This window comes from Bos mutus, chromosome 2 (genome assembly GCF_027580195.1).
Source record: "Bos mutus isolate GX-2022 chromosome 2, NWIPB_WYAK_1.1, whole genome shotgun sequence".
In the NCBI taxonomy this organism is placed as follows: domain Eukaryota; kingdom Metazoa; phylum Chordata; class Mammalia; order Artiodactyla; family Bovidae; genus Bos; species Bos mutus.
In genome coordinates this window covers 76,341,130-76,364,960 of record NC_091618.1, presented here as the reverse complement: position 1 = coordinate 76,364,960, position 23,831 = coordinate 76,341,130, and the positions used below count along the sequence as shown (strand labels likewise).

General features: G+C 37.5%; 1 protein-coding gene across 1 annotated transcript in view; it reads right to left on the bottom strand.

Annotated features, from left to right (window-relative positions):
- Window positions 1–15,384: 15,384 nt before the first annotated feature.
- THSD7B (thrombospondin type 1 domain containing 7B) overlaps window positions 15,385–23,831 on the bottom strand; it is a 926,619-nt gene continuing 918,172 nt past the window's right edge. Inside the window, exon 27 of the mRNA XM_070380583.1 lies at window positions 15,385–16,489. Within this exon, the coding sequence (XP_070236684.1) occupies window positions 16,408–16,489 (82 nt within the window). The 3' untranslated portion in view covers window positions 15,385–16,407. The remainder of the gene's footprint in view (window positions 16,490–23,831) is intronic.

Here is a 23,831-nt window from a genome sequence, read left to right as displayed (position 1 = left end):
AGTCACTGTTCCTCTAGCCCATCAAAAAGCCCTTACTCTTCAGCATGTAGCTCAAATTCCATTTTGTTCCTAAGCCTCTCCTTAATCTCCCAAATGAAGTTAGTCAAGGTTACCTTGGGTGCTCATTTATATCAGTGTTCCTTATTGTTTATATGTGATTCCCCTAGTTTGTAAATTCATGAAAAATATAAATATACTTATACCTTTGTCCAGTTGTCCTGATGAGCTTTAAAATCTCAGCAGTAGCCACAGACTTGATGACTTTTTTTTTTGTCTTTTTGAAAACAGATGTCATTAACAAATTATGATTGTGTCCATTGTAACTTCTTAACCTTATGCCATTCATATAATAATTCTATAACACATCAAGGCTAAATGGATGAGGCCATGGCCAACTGAGTGGGAAGGTTCTGGTTGCCCCCACTGTGGTAAGGCACTGATATTTTAGCAAACCTGTAACCCATGGGAGGCAAAACCAGTGCACTCTAGTATATTGGTTGGTAGGGGTTTTTTTGTATTTTGATTACACTAACATCTTTGTGCATAAATTTCTTGGAAGACAAGTTATAAGCATTGTAACACATTTAATGCATAAAATTTACAAAACTCCCATAAAGTCCTTTTGTTCTAAAGCCACTGAGTTTGCTATTAAATGTTGTTATTGAAGAACTATGCAGAGCTTGCCAGTAAACCTGTCTCCCTGGGGCTTCTGCCCATAGAGGGATATTTTGAAGTAGTCTTTGAAAACTGGGTGTCCCTGGTGACTCAATGGTAAAGAATCCACCTGCAATGCAGGACACACAGGTTGAATCCTTAGGACTGCAAGATTCCCTGGAGAAGAAAATGGCAACCCACTCCAGTATTCTTGACTGGGAAATACCATGGACAGAGGAGCCTGGCAGGCTACCAGGCTGTCTCATGGCTACCTCATGCCAATCCATGAGGTTGCAAGAGTCAGACACAACCAAACAACAACACTGAACACTAATCTTTTGAGATTTCATTACCATAAATATTTCCCATTCATGAAGTATTTACTGGACTAAGATGTGGAGCACAGGTCAGGGAAGTAACACAAATGAATGGACCTGAGTCAGTCCAGCACAAGGAATATAATAAACCATGAGATCATAGTAGTCTGAATCTCATCATGGTATCCCACTGTTAAAACCTTCCTGTGGCTGTCCATAAATTCAGAATAAAATCCAAATTCTTCATTATGAATTCATCATTGTATACTGTCTACTGCTTATTTTGTAACCTCATTCAATTATTCTATAAATATTTGTTGAGTAGCTACCATATTCCATTCATTTGGGATACATATATGAACAAAGTTAAGATTTTCATCCATGGTATTAATATCTTAATATAAGGGAGAAAAAGACTAGAAGTCATAAAATAAACATATAAATAGAATTTTAGAGGTTATAGGGCCATGGAAAAAAGAAGTTGGGGAAGTTATAGCGGATTGAGAGTATCAAAAAAATGCTGTCGGTTAATATTTTAGGCTTTGCAGACCGTAGTGTCTGCGGAAACCCTTGTAACACAAAGGCAGCAATAGATACTATGTCAATGAATGAGTATGTCTGTGCTTCAGTAAAACTTTACAGAGACAAGCAGTTGGCCTGATTTAACCAATGGGCTGTAATTTAAAGACTCTTACAGTATTAAACATCACTCAAGAATGACTTACTGAGAACATAGGATTTGATCAAAGTTACTTTCTGTTCCAGTGTCCTGTATAATTTTAATCATTGTTGTTGTAATTGTTCAGTTACTCAGTTGTGTCCAAATCTTTGCGACCCCATGGACTGCAGCACACCAGGCTTCCCTGTCCTTCCCTGTCTCCTGGAGTTTGCTCAAACTCATGTTCTTTGAGTTGTGATGCTATCCAACCATCTCATTCTCTGTCATCCCCCTTCTCCTCTGCCCTCATTCTTTCCCAGCATCAGAGTCTTTATCAATGAGTCAGCTCTTTGCATCATGTGGCCAAAGTATTGCAGCTTCAGCTTCACCACCCAACCTTCCAATGAATATTCAGGGTTGATTTCCTTTAGGATTGACTGGTTTGATCTCCTTGCTGTCCAAGGGGCTCTCAAGAGTCTTTTCTTAGCACCACAGTTTAAAAGCATCAATTCTGCGGCGCTCAGCCCTCTTTACGGTCCAACTCTCATATCCATACGTGACTACTGAAAAACCATAGCTTTGACTATATGGCTGTTGGTTGGCAAAGTGATGTCTCTGCTTTTTAATATGATGTCTAGGTTTGTCATAGTTTTTTTTTTTCCCCCTAAGGAGGAAGTGTCTTTTAATTTTGTGGCTGAAGTTGCCATCCACAGTGGTTTTGGAGCCCAGGAAAATAAAATCTGTCACTGTTTCCATTTTTTCCCCTATCTATTTGCCATGAAGTGATGGGACCGGATGCCAGGATCTTAGTTTTTTGAATGTTGAGTTTGAAGTCAGATTTTTCATTCTGCTCTTTCACCCTCATCAGGAGGCTCTTTAGTTCTTCTTTGTTTTCTGCCATTAGCGTGGTATTATCTGCATATATGAGGTTGTTGACATTTCTCCCAGCAATCTTGATTCCAGTTAGTGCTTTATCCAGACAGGCATTTTACATGATGTACTCTGCATATAAGTTAAACAAGCAGGGTGACAATATACAGCCTTGATGTACGTAGTCCTTTCCCAATTTGGAACCAGTCCATTGTTCCATGTCCGATTCTAACAGTTGCTTCTTGACCCACATACGGGTTTTTCAGGAGACAGGTAAAGTGGTCTAGTATTCCCATTTCTTGAAGAATTTTCCATGTTTTTTTTTTGTTTGTTTTGTTTTGTTTTTGTGATCCACACAGTCAAAAGGTTTAGTGTAGTCAATGAAGCAGAAGTAGATGTTTTTCTGGAATCCCCTTGCTTTTTTCATGATCCAGAGAATGCTGGCAATTTGATCTCCAGTTCCTCTGCCTCTCTTAAATCCAGCTTGTACATCTGGAATTTCTTGATTCACATACTGTTGAAGCCTGTTTGAAGGATTTTAAGCATTTTCTTGCTAGCATGTGAAATGATCACAACTGTTGGTAGTTTGAATGTTTTTCAACATTGCTTTTTGGGATTGGAATGAAAACTGACCTATTTGAATCCTGTGACCACTGCTGAGATTTCCAAATTGGCTGGCATATTGAGTGCACCACTTTAACGGCATCATCTGTTAGGATTTGCAATAGCTCAACTGGAATTCCAACACCTCCACTAGCTTCATTCATAGTAATCTTCCTAAGGCTTACATGACTTCACACTCCAGGATGTCTGGCTCTAGGTGAGAGATTACACCATCATGGTTATCTGGATCATTAAGACCTTTTTTTTTTTTAAATAGTTATTTTGTGTGTTTGTGCCACCTCTTCTTAACCTCTTCTGCTTCTGCTAGGTGCTTGCTGTTTCTGTCCTTACATTTATCATCACATTAATATGTTTTATCTGGATGCTTGTTGTCAAGCTTTGTTTTTATCTCTCCTAATGAGTATTTAAGTGTCATGAGGGCAAGTGAGCTGGCTTCCTCTTTGCTCAGCATCTAGAATAGTGATAGCACATAGTATATATTCAATAATATTTGTTAGGTGAATGAGTGAAGAGTGAATATCATTCTAAAGAGAGCAGCCTCTTTAGTTCCAGCAAAGTATAATCATGAAAGATTGTGGTGTTTGTTACTCAATCTTCTGAGTTTTTAGAGAAGACAGAGACACAAATTTATGTTTAAAATTTCTCAATTTCAAATGACTGTAACTGATAAAAAACCTAAAACATTTGCATATAGAACTAAATACTTCTCAAGCTAGTTATCCAGGACTTCCACATACATTTATGAAGTGAATCATTTGGTGATTTTGCTTGTGTTTCTTTTCTACACTGTGCAGTATGAAAGGTAAATTAGGTGATTTGTTTAGGTCAGTGGGTAGTTAGTAACAGTATAGATTGTGGTTACTTCTTAAGACTTCCAATATTCTCTCCTGTAAGAACTATACATGTTAAAATTCTATTCACTATGGAAGCAATATGCTCTCCTAAGGAAAAGAGTGCACAAATTTCATGGATAAACTTTTGGAATCTGTGTAAACCTATGGAATATAATTTTGCACTTCTTAGTTTTGTTCTACAGGGGTGGAGCTTCTGCATCTTTGGACTGATGTGGTATAATTTTCAAATAAACTAAAAGTCAAAGGATCATATTTCATTGATTTTTAGTGTGTCTTCTAGTTCTGTGCCTAACATGGTATTTAATAAATATGTATTGTTTGTTCTGAGAATGAAATCTCTATTAATTATGATGTTTGAAAAATAGGTGTAATGAACATTTTGAGTAACTGTGTCATCTGAGAAATTACTCATGTCATGGATATTGAATATTTAAAAACACAAATTCAATACATGTATAATCATTGAATCTATAATGAATGAAAACTTTGGCTGACCTAAGGGCCCTAACTGAAAGTGCTATATTATACTAATTGTAGGTGTATTTATTATACATTTGATATGTGCTCTAATTATTATATGTTATTATTTTATTTTTAGAATAAGTAGAAACTATTACTAAGACTATGATTATACCAAAGCCACATAAACCATGCAATTTCAAAAAACTATGGCAGAAGTTTTCTATGGGCTTACCCTCAGATGTACTTAGTATTTTTAGTGCATTTCTTAGTATTTAGGTCTGTTTATTTTAGATAATTTTCAAGATAACAGAAAAGGAAAATGAATGATTGTCTAACCTCTAAGACATAAGGCAAGAAATCTAACACTGAGGTTTTTTGTTTATGATGTTCTGCTTTGGAAATCAGATTTGGGCTTCCCTTGGATTGCAAAGAATCAGACACGACTGAGCGACTAACACTTTTACTTTTTCACTTTGAATGACACACTCAGTCGTGTCCGACTCTTTGCGACCCTGTGGACGGTAGCCTACCAGGCTTCTCCGTCCCTGGGATTCTCCAGGCAAGAATACTGGAGTGGGTTACCATTTCCTTCTCCAGGGGATCTTCCTGACCCAGGGATCAAACCTGGGTCTCCCGCATTAGAGGCAGATGCTTTAACCTCTGAGCCACAGGGAAGCCCTTTGAATGATATATTTTGTTACTAATATTTTTTCAGTATGCTTATGTACATGTGAATCTATTGTGCTTTAAGGGACAAAAATATTCCAGATACTTAAGATATGTATATAGTATTGAGGACTTATTTCTTTAAAATCACATTATTAATCTTTGCTTATAAACAGTAACAGAACTAATAATACATACTGCTAATTTTAGTTTTTCCTACATTTTTGTTTTTTCCTTGAGATAAAATTCACATATAACATTAGGTTAACTTCAGGTATACAACCTAGTAATTTGATATATATATATATATGTTGTGAAATGATCACTCCAAAGCCTAATTAATATCTGTTACCATATATAGTTACAAATTTCTTGTGATAAGAACTTTTAATTGTACTCTCTTAACAAATTTTAAGTATACAAATTTTAATATACTATATTGGAGACCCAGGTTCAATCCCTGGGATGGGAAGATCTCCTGGAGGAAGAAATGGCAACCCACTCCAATATTCTTGCCTAGAAAATCCCATGGTCTGAGAAACCTGGTAGGCTACAGTCCATGGGGTCGCAAAGAGTCGGACACGACTGAGCGACTTCACTTTCACTTTCACTATATTGTTAACTGTGGTCACTATGCTATGGATTTCATCTCCAGGACTTATTTATTTATAATTGGAAGTTTTTTACTTTGGACACATTTTACCCATTTCACTGACCCCCACAATGCCTACCTCCCAACTCTGACAACTATCAGTCTGTTTCATGTTTGTTTGTTTGTTTTTTTAAGATTCAACATATAGTGAGATCATAAGGCATTTGTCCCTCTATGACTTATTTCACTTAGTACAATGCCCTTAAGATCCATCTGTACTTTCACAAATGACAGAATTTCCTTCTATTTTATGGCAGAATAATATTCCATTATACAGATATCATATTTTCTTATCTATTCATCTGTTGATGGATGGAACAATTTAGATTGCTTCCATGTCTTGGTTATTATAAATAGTACCACAGTAAATCTGGGATGCAGCTATCTTTTAGGAGTTAGTCTCTCATTTCCTTCAGATAAATACTCAGCAATGGAATTGCTGGATCATATGGCAGTTCTTTTTTAATTTTTTGAAAAATCTCCATACTGTTTTCCACAGTGGCTGCACCAGTTTACATTCCCACCAACAGTGCACAAGGGTTCCCTTTCTTCTGACATCCTCACCAACACTTGTTATTTTTTTGTCTTTTTAAGAAAAGCCATTCTAATAGGTGTGAGATGATATGTCATTGTGGTTTTGATTGGTATTTCCCTGATGATTGGTGATATTGAGCCCTTTTTTCTGTACCTACTGACTGTATGTCTTCTTTGGATAAAACTCTGTTCAGATCTTCTGCACATTTTAGAAATAGAATTGTTTGTTTTTTGCCATTGAGTCATATGCTTTCCTTGAATATTTAGTATTAATACCTTGTCAGTTATATGATTTGAAAATATTTTCTTCTATTTGGAAGATAACATTTTTATTACATTAGTGGCTTTCTTTGCAATACAGAAGATTTTTAATTTGAGGGAATTCCACTTACTTATTTTTGCTTTTGTTGCCTTTCTTGTGATGTCAGATCCAAAGAATACCACCAAGATTGATGTCAAGAAGCTTATCATTTTTGTTTTCTTCTAGTGGTCTTATACTTGCAAGTCTATATCCAAGTCTTTAATCATTTTGAGTTAATTTTTGGGTACAGGGTAAAATAGGGGTTCAATTTAAATATTTTGTATTTGGCTGTCCAGTTTCCCAGCACCATTTATTGAAGAGATTATCCTTTTCCCCATAGTATATTTTTGGCTCCTTTACCATAAATTAATTGGCTATATATGTGTGGGTTATTACTGGGTTCTCTATTTGGTTCCATTGATGTATGTGGCTCTTCTATACTAATGCTATACTTTTTTGATTACTAAACCTTTGTAATATAGTTTGAAATAAAAAATCGTGATGTCTCCAGCTTTGTTATCCTTTCTCAAGATTTCTTTGGCTATTTGGAGTGTTTTGTCATTACATACAAATTATAGGATCGTGCTAATTCTGTGAAAAATGGCATTGAAATTTTGATAGAAATTGCATTGATTCTGTAGATTAGTTAGTATGCACAATCTATCAATATTAAATTCTTTTAATCCATGAACATGGAATCTTTTTCCTTTCATTTTTGTTGTTTTCAATTTCTTTCATCAATGTCTTATTCAGTGTAACTGTCTTCCATTTCCTTGTTTAAATTTATTCATAGGTATTTTCTTTGCATTTTTGCAATTGTAAATGGGATTTTCTTAATTTCTCTTTCTGATAGTTATTAGAGAATAAAATGAAACTTATTTTTTATTCATTGATATTTTATTTTGTAAATTAACAACTTATTCTATAGTGTTTCTTTTTAGTGGAGTCTTTAGGGTTTTCTATGTATAATATCATGCCATCTACAAATAGACATTTTTATTTCTTCTTTTCCAGTTTGGATGCCTTTCATTTCTTTTTATTGCCTAATTTCTCTTGTTATAACTTCCAATTCAATGGTGAATAAATGTGGCCTTAGTAGACATCTTTGTCTTATTCCTGATCTTAGAGGAAGAGCTTTCAGTTTTAAACCTTAGGTTGTTATAACTTCCAATTCAATGGTGAATAAATGTGGCCTTAGTAGACATCTTTGTCTTATTCCTGATCTTAGAGGAAGAGCTTTCAGTTTTAAACCTTAGGTACGATGCTAACTGTGGGCTTCTCAAATATGTCCTTATTATGTTGACGTACAACCCCTCTATACTCAGTTTGTTGACAGTTTTTATCATAAATAGATGTTGGGTTTTGTCCAATGCTTTTTCTGCTTCTGTTGAGATGAACATATGATTTTCATCCTTTGTTTTGATAATGTGTCACACTGATTCATTGATGGATGTTGAAACTACTTTGCATCCCTGGGGTAAATCCACCTGATGATAGTGTATGATCCTTTTAATGTATTTTTAAATTGTTTGATAATAGTTTGTTGAGGATTTTTCACCTCAGTTCACCAGGGATAATCACCTGTAATTATCTTTCCTTGTAGTGTTCTTGGTTTGGTGCCTTGTCAAATGAATTTGGAAGTTTCATCTCTGTTTCTATTGTTTGGAAGAGTTTGAGAAGGATTGGCATAAGCTCTTTAAATTTTTGATAGAATTCATGAGTGAAGTCATCTGGTCTTGGATTTTAGTGTGTTTGGAGGTTTGATTTACTAGTTTAATCACCTTATTAGTAATTGGTCTGGTTGGATTTTCTAGTTTTTTTTTTATAATTCTTGGTAGGTTGTACATTTCTAGAAATTTATTTCTTATAGGTTGTTTAATTTGTTGACATATACTTGTTCATAATAGTCTCTTATGCTTTATACTTCTATGATATCAGTTGTAACATCACTTTTATTTCTGATTTTATTTATTGGGGTAACATCTATTTTTTTTTTTTTTTGCCGAGTTGCCTAAGGTTTATCTGTTTATCTTTTAAAGGTAAAGAACAGCACTTATTTTTACTGATATTAACAAATGTATTTTTAGACTATGTATCATTTATTTCTAGTCTGATCTTTATTTCCTTCCTCCTATTAACTTAGAGCTTTATTTGGTCCTCTTTTCTATTTCCTTAAAGTTTAAATTTCAGTTGTTTGAGATCTTTTTGTTTACTAATATGGGTGTTTATTGCTATGAACTTCCCTCTTATCACTGCTTTTGCTGAATCCCATAAGTTTGTTTTATTTCTGTTTTCATTTGCTTCAAGGTATTTTTTCATCTCTTTCTTTCAATTTCTTCTTTGAGCCTTTGGTTGTTTAATATCATGTTTTCCAGTTTTTTTCTTATAAGTGATTTCTGTTGCTTTGTTTGAAGAAACCTGATATGTTTTAAATATTCTTAAATTCATTAAGATGTATTTGGTGGTCTAACATCTGATTTATGTTGGTGAGAATGTTACATGTACACTTCAGAAGAAAGTGCATTCTGCTGGTTTTGATTGTGATGTTCTCTATATGTATGTGATATTCATCTGACCTATTATGTCATATAAAGCCAATGCTTTGCTACTGATTTTCTTAATTTAAAAAATGTATTTCTTCAGCTGTGTTGGGTCTTCACTGCTGTGTGGGCTTTTATCTAGTTGTGGCGAGCAAGGGCTGCTCCCTAGTTGTGGTGTGATGGGCTTCTCGTTGTGGTGGCTTTTCTTGTTGCAGAGCATGGGCTCTAGGGTGAATGGCTTCAGTGTCTGTGGCATGTGGACTCAGTAGCTGCAGCTTCCAAGACCTAGAACACAGCCTCAGTAGTTGCGGCAAACAGGCTTAGTAGCTTTGTGGCATGTGGGATCTTCCTGGCACCAGGGAACCCCCTTTACAGGTTTTCTATTTGGGTGATCTATCTATTGATGTAAGTGGGATATTAAAGTCATCTACTGTTATCATATTTCTGTCTATTTCTCACTTTGGGTCCCTAATATCTGGGTCCTCAAATATTATTTAATTTATATTTAGGTGTTCCTGTGATGGGTGCATACATATTTACAGATGTTAAATCCTTTTGTTAAACTGAAATCTTTACTATTGGATCATGGCCTTTGTTGTCTTTTATTAGAGTTTTTTTTTTTTAACTTAGTCTATTTTGTCTAATATAAGTATAGCTACTGCAGATCTCCTTTGGTTTCCATTTCTGTGGGATATCTTTTCCATCCTTTCTCTTTTATCTTGTGTGTGTCCTTGTATCTGAAATGAGTCGTTTGTAGGCAGCATGTATACAGGTTTAAAAAATTCATTTAGCCACTCTGTCTTTTGACTGGAGAATTTAGCCCATAGATAGTTAATGTAATTATCAGTAGGTATAGACTGATTGTCATTTTCTTAATTGTATTCTATCTCTTTTCTAACTCATTTCCTCATTCTACTTTTACTTTCTTCCCTTGTGATTGAATGACTTCTCTAGTAGTATGCTTAAATTTCTTTTCCTTAGTATATCTGCTCTTGGTTTTTGCTTTGTAGTTACCATGAGGCTTACATATAACAACTTAGATTTATAAGTCTATTTTAGTCATAACACTGTCATAACACGTTCTAGAGCACTACATATTTATCCCTCCTCTCACATTCTATGATTTTCATGTCACAGTTTACAGTATTCTTACTTGCATTTTTTCAGTCTCTAAGTCATATCTGACTCTTTGCAACTCCATGGACTGCAGCATGCCAGGCTTCCCTGTCCTTCCCTATCTCCTGGAGTTTGCTCAAACTCATGGTCTTTGAGTTGGTGATGCTATTCAACCACCGCATTCTCTGTCATCCCCCTTCTCCTCTGCCTTCAATCTTTCCCAGCATCAGAGTCTTTTTCAATGAGTCAGCTCTTTGCATCAGGTGGCCAAAGTATTGCAGCTTCAGCTTCAGCATCCAACCTTCCAATGAATATTCAGGGTTGATTTCCTTTAGGATTGACTGGTTTGGTTTCCTTGCTGTCCAAGGGGCTCTCAAGAGTCTTTTCTAGCACCACAGTTTGAAAGCATCAATTCTGTGGCACTCAGCCTTCTTTATGGTCCAACTCTCAGATCCACACATGACTACCAGAAAAAACCATAGCTTTGACTATAAGAACATTGGTTGGCAAAGTGATATCTTTGCTTTTTAAAACATCGTCTAGGTTTGTCGTAGCTCTTCTTCCAAGGGGCAAGCCTCTTTTAACTTAATGGTTTCAATTATTGTCTACAGTGATTTTGGACCCCAAGAAAATAGTCTATCACTGTTTCTAGTTTTTCCCCATTTATTTGTTATGGGAGTGATGGGGCCAGATGCCATGATCTTAGTTTTTTGAATGTTGAGTTTTAAGCCAGCTTCTTCACTCTCCTTTTTCACCCTCATCAAGAGGCTCTTTAGTTCCTCTTCACTTTCTGCCATTAGTGGTATCATATCAATTAACAGATTATAGTTATAGGTATTTCTACTATTTTTGTCTTTTGACTTTTATACTACCTTTATAAATTATTAACCCCTCAACTTCACCCCATTATTCTTTTACTGTGTGTTTCCCTCTACCAGTAAGATTTATATTTGCATACATTTTCCTATTACTAATTAATGTCCTTTTGTTTTAACTTAAGAAAGTTCCTTAAAATTTCTTGTAAGGCCACTTTTCTAGTGGTGGTGAACTCCTTTAGCTTCTGCTTGTCTGGAAACTTTCTATCTTTCCTTGATTCTGAAGCACAGCTTTGCTGGGTATTCTTTATGGCAGGTTTTTTTTTTATTTTTCAGTACTTTCAATATATCATACCACTCCCATTTGGCCTGCAAAGTTTCTACTGAAAATTGCTGATAGTCTTATGGGATTCCTGTATCTAACAAGTGTTTTTTCTCTTGTTTCTTTTAAGATTCTTCCTTGTCTTTAGTTTTTGACACTTTAAGTATAATGTGCTCTGGCTTGGGTCTCTCTGTGTTCACCGTATTTGGAAAAATTTACACTTCGTGGATCTACACATCTGTTTCCTTCCCCAGGTTTAGGGAAGTTTTCAGCTCATTTATTATTCAGATTATTTATTTAAATAAGTTTTCTGCCCTTTACTCCATCTCTCCTTTTGGAAATCCTATAATGAAAATATTGTTCCTCTTATTTTGTCCCATAAGCCCTTAAGATATCTTCACTCTTTCTGATGTTTTTCTTTGTGCTACTCTGTTTGATAAATTTGTCTGTCTTGTCTTCACGTATGCTGGTCTATTCGTCCATTTCATATCATCCGTTGTTGAACTCCTTTTCTAGTTCAGTTATTGTATCCATCAGCTATGTGACTTCTGTTTATACAGTCTTATATTTTCTATCTTTTGTTGAAACTCTCAGTTTGTTCATGCATTATTCTCTTGACCTTGATAAGCATCATTACAATGATTATTTTGAACTGTTTATCAGGTAAATAATTTGTCTCCCATTTCATTAAGGTCTTTTCTGAGGGATTTTCTTCTTCTCTCATTTGGAGAACATTCCTCTATTATTTTATTTTCCTTGATTCTCTGTGTTGGTTTCTAGTCCTTCTCTTTCCCAGTCTTGGAAAACTGGTTTTGTGTAGAAGATGAAACTTTGTATGTAACCTGATCTTTCTTGGTTCTTTTCCAAACCTCTTTGGTTGTCCATTTAGCCTACTTTGTTTTTAGTGGCTACCAATAGTTCAGGGTTGCCAAGACTCATCAGGGTCCTAAGTAAGAGGATCTTTAGGATGAATGAATGGTTGCTAGATTTATAAGCAGCAACTTTCAAACTGAGTAGATATACCTCTTCCAGCAAAAGACTGAGATGGACATTTCTGCTTGTCCTTTCTGTACTTTGCTCTGGGATAACAGACAATTAAGAATTCTTTCTTTGTTTGCTATCCTCATGGTGATCCCATGAACAATAAGCTGCACTGACCACCAGAGCATGGTTAACAAGTGATATGTCATCTGGGCAGTAGCCACAAAAGCTGGAGTGCCTGGCATGTGCACAATCTCCTTTTAGGAGATACCAGTAACCTGTGGTGAGGTAAAGTGAGAGAGCCCCAAAATAGTACAGATCAAGAAGCAACCGTTAGAACTGGACATGGAACAACAGACTGGTTCCAAATAGGGAAAGGAGTACATCAAGGCTGTATACTGTCACCCTGCTTATTTAACTTATATGCATAGTACATCATGAGGAACGTCGGGCTGGATGAAGCACAAGCTGGAATCAAGATTGCTGGGAGAAATATCAATAACCTCAGATATGCAGATGACACCACCCTTATGGCAGAAAATGAAGAAGAACTAAAGAGCCTCTTGATGAAAGTGAAAGAGGAAAGTGAAAAAGTTGGCTTAAGGCTCAACATTCAAAAAACGAAGATCATGGCATCTGGTCCCATCACTTCATGGCAAATAGATGGGGAAACAGTGGCTGACTTTCTTTTTCTGGGCTCCAAAATCACTGCAGATGGTGACTGCAGCCATGAAATTAAAAGATGCTTACTCCTTGGAAGAAAAGTTATGACCAACCTAGACAGCATATTAAAAAGTAGAGATATTACTTTGCCAACACAAGTCCATCTAGTCAAAGCTATGATTTGTCTAGTAGTCACGTATGGATTTGAGAGTTGGACTATAAAGAAAGCTGAGCACTGAAGAATTGATGCTTTTGAACTGTGGTGTTGGAGAGGACTCTTGAGAGTCCTTGAACAGCAAGGAGATCCAACCAGTCCATCCTAAAGGAAATCAGTGCTGAATACTCATTGGAAGGACTGATGCTGAAGCTGAAATTCCAATATTTTGGCCACCTGATGTGAAGAGCTGACTCATTTGAAAAGACCCTGATGCTAGGAAAGATTGAAGGCAGGAAGAGATGGGGACAGCAAAGGATGAGATGGTTGGGTAGCATCACTGACTCAATGGACATGAATTTGAACTCTGGGAGGTAGTGATGACAGGGAGGCTTGGTGTGCTGCAGTCCGTGGGGTTGCAAAGAGTCAGACATGACTGAGTAACTGAACACAACCTAGCCTCCCTTGTCTCCAGAAAGGGTTGCAATTGGCTCCTAAATGCATGCCTGCATCTCAGATGACAGCTACAAAGATAAGGGAATAGTTTTCTTTCATGGATGACTTGGCATTTCTGTCTGCTGCTTCTGTGCTGTGTTCTGGTTGGGCGGAAGCTGATTAAGAAATTGTTCTGTTTTAGTCCTGTGGGACCTGCTAATGTAAGCCCCACTGGCTTACCAGAGTCAAGATGAGCAGCATGCCTGGATGGCTGCTGTAAAAACCAGAGTTTCAGATGTATGAACAAGCTACTTTCCAGGTGATACTGGAGACCTGGGGTAGGACAGAGGGAGAGTTCAAAAATAGTGCCTACCAGTCTCCATGGCTTTTGAAGAGTATTTCATTTAGCCTCTAGATGTGGATTAAATTAGAGGCCTATCTTTCAGGCCAAAGTTTAAGATCTGCAGATGGGCCTCTTTCACAGAAATTCTGGACTCTTTTCAGTTGCATGCTGCCTTGAAGGTGGCCACAGTAAGTTTATGCAAGCTCTTTAAATACTGTTTCTTCATATCCTATGGTTTTGTGGGTCTTATTGTCACAAACCCTGTTAATTTTCAAAGTTAGATGTTTTGAAGACTTCTTAGGTGCAGATCTTAAAAGTTTGGGTGCAAAGGTGAAGTTCAAGCCTTACTTCTCAGAATCTGAGGGATGTTTTCCGTGCTGTGGAAGACTGCACCAGAGGTGGAAGTTACAGAGAGGTTGTATTTCAATCTCTCCTACCTATTCTGATGTGCATTTTTTTCTTGTGTGCCTGATGTGTAGGAGTCACTCAGCTAGTTTTTGGATTTCTTGTGGAAGATTGTTCCAAAGGCAGCTGTAGATTTGGCATGTTTGTGGGAGCACGTAAGCTCAGAATTCTCGTATGTGGCCATCTTGAACCAGAATCCCTTTAACATTTATTGTTAATGTCTACCTTAGGAGAAAAATAATTTCATTATCTCATTTTGTGGGTCACACAACTGAGGCGGAGAGGATTTGGCATCCTTGCACAGGATCACACAGGCAGTAAAGGGGATAGCTAGGATTTGATCTCTGACGCAGGATTTCTTGGGCTACCAGGAAGTCTTCTGAAGCTTTTTAGCCAAAGTGAAATAATGAAAGGACAACTCTAGGAGTTGTTCCCTCAATCACAATATTGACATCAACTATTCTCTTTTCATTGAGTTTTTTCATGTAAAACCATGGTGCCATTGAAGAAAATCAACTAGTGTTAAAATGATTAGCAAAAGCAAAAGTCCCAATTTAAGTAAAACCATTCTCTAACTTGCTCACTCTATCATATTTCTAACATTTCCATTTTCTCAGGCCACCCAGTTCATTTACATATATCAGTGTTTGCAATATTACACAGTGGTTTGTTCTAATGTTAGCTAAGCTTTAAATATGCCTTCAGAAATACTCTGTGTAATCATGCTTGTCTCCATTTCACAATGTAACCAATAGTGTTGAGCATGTGGGGAAAGAGCCCTTTTCTCTGTCAGTGATTTCTGCTGTCAGCCTCTAAAACAGTGACATGGGAAAGCTGTTATTAAAGCTGTCTTTGTCAAATCATCCCTGGAGAAGGAAATGGCAACCCACTCCATGGGCTCTTCATAGAAAATAAGTCTACAACAGTCAACATTTCAGTCTCTTGAACACTTTATTTGTTATAAATACAAGTCCATACCACAAGATGGCACCTTCTTACTTTCCAACATCTACGATTACAAACATTCATCTTCATAAAATGGTTTCAGCTTTTTCATGTGTTGTTTAGATATTATTGAAACCTTATAAAAGCAAGACTTCCTACAAAGAGGATCGGTGTTAGATGTATATTAAATGAGGTCAGATAATTAAATTCAAAAAAAGAATTTATAAATATTCAGATAAGAAAATTGAAATTACAAAAGCAGAGTTTGTCATCATTAAACTGAATTACAACTGTGTGTGGCTAATGCTATATCTACATGGTAAAGTTTTTGTTAAAATACAGTTTTAGTAATTAAATAATTTACCTCTTTTTTCCAATATAACCTCTAATTTCATTTGTACACCCTAACATTCAACACACATTTCATTCAAAACCACTTAGCTTTCATCTAGTCCAGCAACTACACACATTTCATTTGTTTTCAATAGATACAACTCATGAAGTGCCATCATCCTCCTGGCTACAAAACAAAATACAATTTGTAAAGGTAAAAACTCAGAATTTCTGAAATGGTAACCCATTCTCTCTGTGTTCGTGAAAATAGGCAAGCCAATTTGAAAGTCTTTGAACTGACGTAAATTCTAGAAAACTCAGTGTTGAAGTATGGGAAGAATAAGGATTTGCACTAATATAGTGCATAAGAATGCAGTGTCAGACTGATCGTTTACAGTAAAAGCCTTGGCCTCTCCGGATTGTCATCATGCTGCTGAGGATAAAATTTACTTAAGTCTGTGGGAATTCCATCATGTTTTCTTCCTCCCATTTCCAAACAGGAAGAGAAGGGTTTTCAGGTCCCTTGGGAAAATCAAAAACATTAAACACTCACACCCACAAACAACTGGAAAGCAAAATGGCAGACCTAATAATCCTTGACTCCACGTCCAAATGAAGTTGAGGCAATATTACTTTTGCAGTATTTGTATTCTGCTCAGTATATCACACCATGAGATTCCTCAAAAAACTGAGAAGTCTGAGAGCTACAAAATAGAAAGCGGTTAAGGCAGTTGATGTCTACATTTGGATTTCTTTTTTCGGGTTACATGTCTAAGTCTCCATCGTAGGCTAAGGTCAGAGGCTTCTGTTGGGGAGGTGTGCTTTGATGCGGTTTTGGCTTCTTGCTGTAAAGGGAAAAGAATTCCTGAGATGAAGAAAGTTCTCAGAGCTCTGTTTCATCTGCCAAAGAAAACTGTAAGGTACAGAAATCCAAGTGGTTAGACAAAAGACTGATTTCTCTGGACTGGCGGGTTCCTTTTTGGAATACTGGTATACTTTAACCCTTAAACCAGGAGAAGCCTCTCTTTTCCCCCCAAAATCTTATAAATCTTAAAAATAGTTTAGTGGAAACAATGAACTTGGTAAAGGGCCACTTTCCTTTGTTTATACGCTGTAATGTGAACATCTGTTGCTCACTAATTCCTAAGCTACCAAGACCTCCACAGCGCAGATGTTTTAACATCATAAGTAGCTAGAACAGCCAGATTCTCTTGCTTTACTCTGCTGTTGTTTTTAAGTAAACACACTTCTGCTCGGGCTTGAAACCTGGCATCTAGCTGCCAAGTCACCAAGGTCTGTTAGGAGAATTTCACTGATGTTGTACCAGGCAGAAGCATTCTCTTCCGGTCTCTGTGCTCCCTGAGTTTGACATCTTTGCCAGGTTAGAGAGGGCTGTTCTTGCTTCTCACACAGAGAGAAGCTGAAACTGAGTTACATTCCCCAAACTCTCAGCGATGTCCCAGATCTGGGGCAAACCAATCTTCATTATGCCTTTTGATTCTCAGTGTGGGTGAATGTCAACTAATGAGTACTTACAGTTTAATTCTGCTACACACTGCCTTCCCCACCATCATTCTGTCTCCCTTCTGTCCTCAGTGTCTAGGCTTTGCCATGCCTTCAGAGCCCAGCTCTTTGGGTTGTCCTCACCAAGAGGGAGCCCCCTCTGGCTTTGTCTCCAGATTTCTATACTATTTATTTTCTTGCAGCATGTTATTAATTGGATGCATGTACTAAGTGCCCAGCCCTGTGCTGAGCACTTTACATGAAACGCCTCACTAAATCCCAGGCCAGAAGTGAGAGAAGGGGCAGGGGGATTATCATTACTACTTGACAGAGAAAGACTGGAGAAGTTATTACCTTCCTCAAGTCACTGAGTGAGTGGCAGAGCCTAGAATCCAAATGCATCTTGTACACACAGGAAAAACACTTTTAACCCTTCAGTGCATTCTCCTTGTAGCCACATTATTAATTAGGCACTTGGTAGCAACAACTCTTTTGTCTGTACATATAGTTAATTTTTAATACTTTGAGTGAATGTAAATTAAAAACAAACATTTTAATCTGTACAGTTGAGTGGCATTTTGAACATTATGTTGCAACGTTGCATAATCATTACCCCAAAGGGAAACTCTTCCCACTAAGCAGTCTACACTTTGGAACAAGTAGCCTTTGGGACACTTTCCAAATACCATTCTTTAAGGCAGCTCCGAGAAACCAGCATTTGTCCAAAGGAGGAGACTAATGTAATGCATTATATAAGGCTATATATTTTACAAAATGCAATGTATCATAAAGGGGGTAATTAGGAACTGTTACGGACTCAATATTTGCATTACCCTTTCCTCAATCATATGTTGAAATCTTAACCCTGAATGTGATGGTATTTGGAGGTGGAAGATGGCCTTTGGAAGGTGATAAGGCATTCTCTACCCCTGGCAACCACCTGTCAACTTTCTGCCCCTGTAAATTTGCCTATTCTGGATATTTCCTATGGAATTATACTGTATGTGTGGCTTTTTGTGTCTGGCTTCTTTTACTTAATGGCTAAAAAGTTGAGAATTGCATGATGCGTGCATTTTACCACAAAAGAGACACATGTCTGATGACATTTTTTTATAGGGAGAATCTCCTAGTTTAAAATACTGAGAGAAACTTTGTTTGAAACAATTTATAGATGCTAGAAGCAATTTATAGATGTTGAAGAGGTGAATTAGAATGGATTTCTAAAAAGCCTATTGACAGGAACCAGAGATCCTACAGCGTCCACACCCGGCATACAGTAGGTATCTGTGTGTGACTGAGTGCTGGGCATGGGCTGCAGGCAAAAACATCCTCAACAGTGGAGAGGCAGAAATAAGCTTCAAAATTCACTGCAGAGGTATACTCACCCTAGGCCTGTTCCCCTTCTCAAAGAACAGGGACTGCATAATTATCTGAATAACATCCAAATTTGTCTATATTAATGTATATGTAGAATCCAGTGGCTCTAGTCACACTGCCAGGCTCCAGCTTGGGTCCAGAGCACACTAATCTGCATTTAAAGGGACTAAAAACTCACACAAATGAGAATTTACAACAAATTGGAAGTGACGGTTTGTCTATTATCCACCCTAGGGATGGTAGTAGAAGGTGTCCTAATGTCCAAAAGAATAGGAGGAATTTCATTTGGAATGACCATAGGGATCTTCTAGCTCCTCCATCTCCTGCTGTTTTAGGGGAAGAAAAGAGAGGGGCAAAAAATAAAGGTGTTTCCAGAGTTTCTGGCAATTCACTTTTTAAAATATTTATTTTAATGACATATAATTGATTTACAATGTTGTTAATTTCTGCTGTACAGTGATTTAGTTATATGTATATATGTTCTTTTCCATTATAGTTTATCACAAGATATTGAATATAATTCCCTGTGTTATACAGTCAGACTTTGTTGTCCATTCTCTATACAACAGTTTACATTTGGCAATCCACTCTCTCTTTTTTTTTTTTTGAGGAATTGGCTTCTCTAAAAAAATTATTTCATTGGAGTATAGTTGATTTACAATGTTGTTAGTTTCTGCTGTTCAGCAAAGTAAATCAGTTATACACATACGTATGTCTACACTTTGTCAGATTCTTTTCTCATATAGGTCATTGCAGAGTATTGAATAGAGTTTCCTGTGTTATACAGTGATCCTTATTAGTTACCTAGGCTCAGGGGTAAAGAATCTGTCTTCCAGTGCAGGAGACTTGGGTTCGACCCCTGGGTCAGAAAGATCCCCTGGAGAAGGAATTGGCAACCCACTCCAATATTCTTGCCTGGGAAATCCCATAGACAGAGGAACCTGACAGGCTACCATCCATGAGGTTGCAAAAGAATCATACATGACTTAGTGACTAAATAACAAGCATGTGACTCCCAATCTCCCAATATATCCCATCCCACCTGGTAACCATAAGTTTGTTTTCTGTGTCTGTGAGTGTATTTCTGTTGGTAAGTTCATTTGTATCATTTTTTTTTTAGATTCCACAAATAAGTGACCATAACATTTGTCATGATATTTGTCTTCGACTTTCCTCACTCAGTATGACAATCTCTGGGTCTGTCCATGTTGCTGCAAATGGCATTATTCTAACTGGCATTTGTTAAGGGCTTCCCAGCAGCACTAGTAGTAAAGAACTTGCCTGGGAATTCCCATGGACAGAGGAGCCCGGTGAGCTACAACACACAGGGTCAAAGAGAGTTGGACATGACTGAAGCGACTTAGCACACACAGCTACGTAGGAGAAACATGGGAAATGACGTCCTGGGATGTGGGGAAGAGGGGTAGAGACGGGTAGCTCTTTATGAAAAGACAACAGTATTGGTTACCAAAGGAGGTGGTGGTTAGAGTTAAATTAGGAGATTGGGATTAATATATACACACTACTATTCATATATACTATATTATATATGAAATAGGTAAACAAGGACCTACATTATGGCACAGGAACTCTACTCAGTATCTTGTAATAATCTGTAATGGAAAAGAATTTGAAAAGGAACAGATATGTATATACACATATACATACACACACACACACACAAAGAAATGGCAACCCACTCCAGTATTCTTGCCTGGAAAATCCCATGGACAGGGAACCTGGCAGCTATAGTCCATGGAGTCACAAAGAGTCAGGCACAACAACTGAGCTTGCGCATGTGTGCACACACACACACACATATATATATAAAACTGAATCACTTTTCTGTACACTTGAAACTAACAACATTGTAAAATAAGTATGCTTCAATAAAAATAAAATCCCCCTCTCCCCCATGAAAGAGACAATATTGCCTAGGAGACATCTAAACTTGGCCAGCCTCTAGGAGCTGTGCCTAGAAAACTTCAGCTCAAATATTACTTGAATTTTTACACCAGTTTACAGGTATGGAATTGTGAACGTTGTGCTCACCTCTAGGACAAAAAAAGAGGTGGCTCCTAGTGTGTAGGCTTGGGGTTTTTGTGGTGTGTGTTGGGATGGTTGTGATAAAGGCTTCATTTCATGATGTCTCTCTTCATACCTTGTAAGCTCTGTTGATGTATTAAAATCACAGCTATGAATGTGTGAGGGGCTTCCCTTGTGGCTCAGCTGGTAAAGAGTCTGCCTGTAATGTGGGAGACCTGGGTTCAATCCCTGGTTTGGGAAGATCCCCTGGAGAAGGGAAAGGCTACCCACTCCAGTATTCTGGCCTGGAGAATTCCATGGACTATATAGGCCATGGGGTCGCAAAGAGTCCGACATGACTGAGTGACTTTCACACACATGAATGTGTGAGATCTGAGAACTTTTAGTGAGTTTAAAAGTTAGCAACCACTGAATAATGTGGTAATGCTGCTGAGAAGCTGTGGCTTTAGAGCTTCCTGGCTGGTTAAAAAGAACCCTCAGAGGAAGATCTGAGTAGGGGCCTGCCCTCTGCAAAGTCAGCAAATAGGAAACTTTTCTTCAGAAGCCCCTGCTCCCTTTCCTTTCTTCCTTCCTGATCTTTATTAGGAAATTCATTTAGAAATAGTTTTTAAATTATTTTTCTCTTTTCAACTCTGCTATCAGGTAAGGTATGAGCACCTCACTCACACTAAATCAGGACCCCTAAATGCCTGGCCCGTGGGCCACCACCACCCCCAGGCATCCTGTGCCCGTGGTGGCCATCTCCCATCCATCACACACTTCTTTCCTGTTGAGCCCAGGAATAGCCTCATAATTCTTCCTAATGCAGCGCTCTTGACAGCCACTACCACTTTTAGAGTTTGCACAAGGGAGAAAACCATTATGCAGCTCTGGCTGTAAGAGATCATTGACTGACACGTTTTAAAGTCACCTTTTCCATGATCATTTGCATTTTAGCAAAGGATAAGCCCATTAGACCAGAAAAGCGAGTTCATTATGAAAAGACAGGCAAGTGCTGACACTTCTCACCACCCTTGATTGCAAGCCACAGGACCCAGACCAGAAGACACTAACAAACAGTCAGCTACTCATGAGGGCTGAGCCTCGGAGGTGGCAGCATCACCTTCAAACTTGAGAGCCCATTCCCTGCATTGTGCTGAGCAAGATAGAATAGATGTGGTTCTCCAAGTAACTTCCAGACACTATGTCTAGATTAACTAAAAGCTCACCCAATGGTCGTTCCCACTAAATGACCTCATGGATCTTTATTGCCAGGGGAGCTAGGGCATCAGTAATATTTCAAGATACCCAAATGTTTATGGCAGACATACAAAGGATCATATCTAACCAAAGCAGTCCTTGAGAAGACTATTTTTCTCTATTTTCTGAAAAACATTTCCAAATGTTATTATAAATTGCTTTCATCTAAAGTATACACCTAACACCTGGCATGTTATAGCAGCTCTCTTGTCCTAAGTTTTTTATTTTGAAGGAGAAAATATAAAATCTCCAAAACTGTCATCTTCTAACTCTTCTGCAAGCTATTTAATAGAAATAGATGCTGTGAAAACCTATTTGGATTCTTTAGGCAGCTCATATGTAACAGTAAGTGTTTTGATATCATAAGTCTGTTCCCAGGTCTATAACTTACTTTTCTTGGGAAATGAAGATCTGCTAAAAAATGGAAAAGGTGTAGACATTAAATTGAGTCTAAAGAGTTTTCGGGATTACTCAAGGACAAGAAATTACAGAGACTGGAAGTCCAGTGGAAAGGGGTTAAGACATTTGAGGGTTAAGACGAATCTGGAGCTGATTTTACCAGGCTGATACCCTTACATAAGTTATTGAACTTTTCTGAGTATGGCTTACTCCCTCTTTAAAATAAGGATGATAATAACAACACTTTATTGGATTATTGGAAAGACTGAATAAGGCAACCTATGTAAAGCACTTTGACATATGTGAATATTAGATTTTTTTCTTGACCTTTAAAGATCATGGGCAATAGATTGTTTTAGCTTATCCACTCATTGATTCATTCACTTATTTAATAAATATTTGTGAAACTTGTACTCTAAAAAATAAGTCATTAAAGCTCTTCTCCCCCACCCCCAAGTCCTTATGGTTTGGTAGATGTTGGAAGACGTTTATACAAGTAACTACAATGCCAGCATGGAGTAAATGCCACAGGGCTGGCAGCTTATACAAGTTATTCCAGGCTGTTTCATAAAGAAAAAGTTGGCATTTAAATTTTTATTGGGAAGAACTGTTAGAATGCCAATAACTTATGAAAATTAATTCTAGAAGAATGAACTGTAAGGAGTAAACCATGCAAGCAGAAGCTTTCTTGTGAAATAAGATACCACACTATGTACCCTAATGTAAGGTAACGCTTCCCAAAACACTATCCTTCAGAAAGAGGTTGTAGCCTTATATTCAACTCCTATAAATATTATGAAAGATTACAATATAAAAAGTATTTTAATGGAGATCATAAATATACATGAGCAGTACAAATAAAATGACAAACTTCCCTAATATATATTAATAGATACTTACATCTTGAGATAAAACCTCTGAAATAGCAACACAAGCAGATTGAAAGAAGTGTTGTATCTCAACCAACTTGGATGGATATGAGTATAGTAAACTTGAAATGTTGACTTTGATGTAGAATGAGATTTTAAATGCTTCAATGATAAAGCAACAATTTAAATACAAGGCAATGGCACCCCACTCCAGTACTCTTGCCTGGAAAATCCAATGGACCAAGGAGCCTGGTAGGCTGCAGTCCATGGGGTCACTAAGAGTCAGACACAAGTGTGCGACTTCACTTTCACTTTTCACTTTCATGCATTGGAGAAGGAAATGGCAACCCACTCCAATGTTCTTGCCTGGAGAATCCCAGGGACGCGGGAGCCTGGTGGGCTGCCGTCTCTGGGGTCGCAGAGTCAGACAGGACTGAAGTGACTTAGCAGCAAGCCTATGCAACACACTGGGGCATAGAGAAATATGAAAATGAAGTTGAAAGAGTTGTTTGGGCTCAAATAGTGGAAGGCTTTTAATGACTTGCAAGGCAGCCAGAACATGACTTTCATGTTGCTGTCAATGGGAAGCCACTGCTGGTGTTTGAGGAGGAAAGGGGCTGATCACTTGGCTAAGTTTTAAGAAGACTAATCTGGCTATAGAGAGTTGAAAGGAGGATTGTAGGGCTTCCAAATATGGAGCTAACTGCTACTTCCAATGGGGGATTATTAAGGGTGGATACTGAGGATGAAAAAA